We start from the raw sequence: 1027 nt of genomic DNA, 5'->3' as shown, positions 1-1027 counted from the left end.
GGGACCAGCCGCGTCTCTCTCGCTCGCTCTCTTCACCTCCCCCAGCCCCGACAGACCCCGCCGAGCCCGGGGAGTGTGTTATTGTGTGTGAGACCCTTCCTTCCTTCCTCTGCGCTTTCTCTTCGCCCCCCCTCCCCTCCTCCTCCTGCTCTCCCCATGCTGCTCCCCCTGCTACCTGTGCTGGTCGGCGGCGGCTGAGGCCAGCGATGCGAGGCGGAGGTGGAGGAGGCGGAGGTGAGGAGGAGAGGAACCGCGGGAGCAGGAGGAGCATCGGGATCCCCATCACCATCCTCATCTTCATCCTCATCATCATCATCCATGTGTCTCTCTCGTCCTGCTGACTAGGATGTCAACGGAGGACAAGAGTCTGGTGGTGGCGGTGGTGGAGCCGCCTCAGCAGCAGCAGCAGCCCCCCGAGCCTGGAGCTCCCCCCCCAGCAGCAGCAGCAGCAGCCACAGACAAAAGACCTAGGGGCCGGCCTCGCAAAGATGGCGCTTCCCCTTTCCAGAGAGCCAGAAAGAAGTAAGTTCAGCGTTTGTGTGTGCGAGGCAGAGAGGGGCCGGGGCAGGCGGCCAGGCGCAGGCAGAGCTGTCAGTGGAGACTCGCTGCTCGTCGCCCCCTCCCTCTGCCTAATGCCATTTTGAGAAGGGCCCTTCTTTCTTCTCCTCCTCTCCCCTTTGCACTTTCCCCTCCTCCTCCTCCTTTTTCACCTTTGTCTTCCTCCGCCAGCTCTCCCTTTTCTACTTTTCTTTCACCATCCCTATTCCTTTCTTCTCCTCCTTCTTCGGAGTTTCTCTGTAGCTCTTCCCCCTTCACCCTCTTCTTCCTTTTTCCCTTGCCTTTGCACCTTCCCCCTTCTCCTTTTTGGGTCCGTTCCCTTCCAGGACGCTCGGCTGCCTTCAGCGTCGCCTGGGTACTCCCTGTGCGTTGACGGTAGTTCCTCGTCGCTTTCCCTTGTTATGCCCCCACCCCCCCTCCTCTTTTTGGGAAGGAAAACACGGTTCTCGGCGGGTGGCGGGGAGGACAC

General features: G+C 61.1%; 1 protein-coding gene and 1 long non-coding RNA gene across 2 annotated transcripts in view; one reads left to right on the top strand and one right to left on the bottom strand.

Annotated features, from left to right (window-relative positions):
* Positions 1-1021, bottom strand: part of LOC108449746 — a 15515-nt gene extending 14494 nt beyond the window's left edge. Inside the window, exon 1 of the long non-coding RNA XR_001866024.1 lies at positions 176-1021. This is a non-coding gene — a long non-coding RNA (uncharacterized LOC108449746). The remainder of the gene's footprint in view (positions 1-175) is intronic.
* Positions 7-1027, top strand: part of KMT2C (lysine methyltransferase 2C) — a 193942-nt gene continuing 192921 nt past the window's right edge. Inside the window, exons 1-2 of the mRNA XM_017746748.1 lie at positions 7-234; positions 346-522. Coding sequence (XP_017602237.1) covers positions 347-522 — 176 coding nt within the window. The 5' untranslated portion in view covers positions 7-234; position 346. The remainder of the gene's footprint in view (positions 235-345; positions 523-1027) is intronic.

This window comes from Corvus brachyrhynchos, unplaced genomic scaffold (assembly GCF_000691975.1).
Source record: "Corvus brachyrhynchos isolate BGI_N302 unplaced genomic scaffold, ASM69197v1 scaffold18, whole genome shotgun sequence".
NCBI classification, from domain to species: Eukaryota; Metazoa; Chordata; class Aves; order Passeriformes; family Corvidae; genus Corvus; species Corvus brachyrhynchos.
This window is presented reverse-complemented; position numbering and strand designations above follow the sequence as displayed.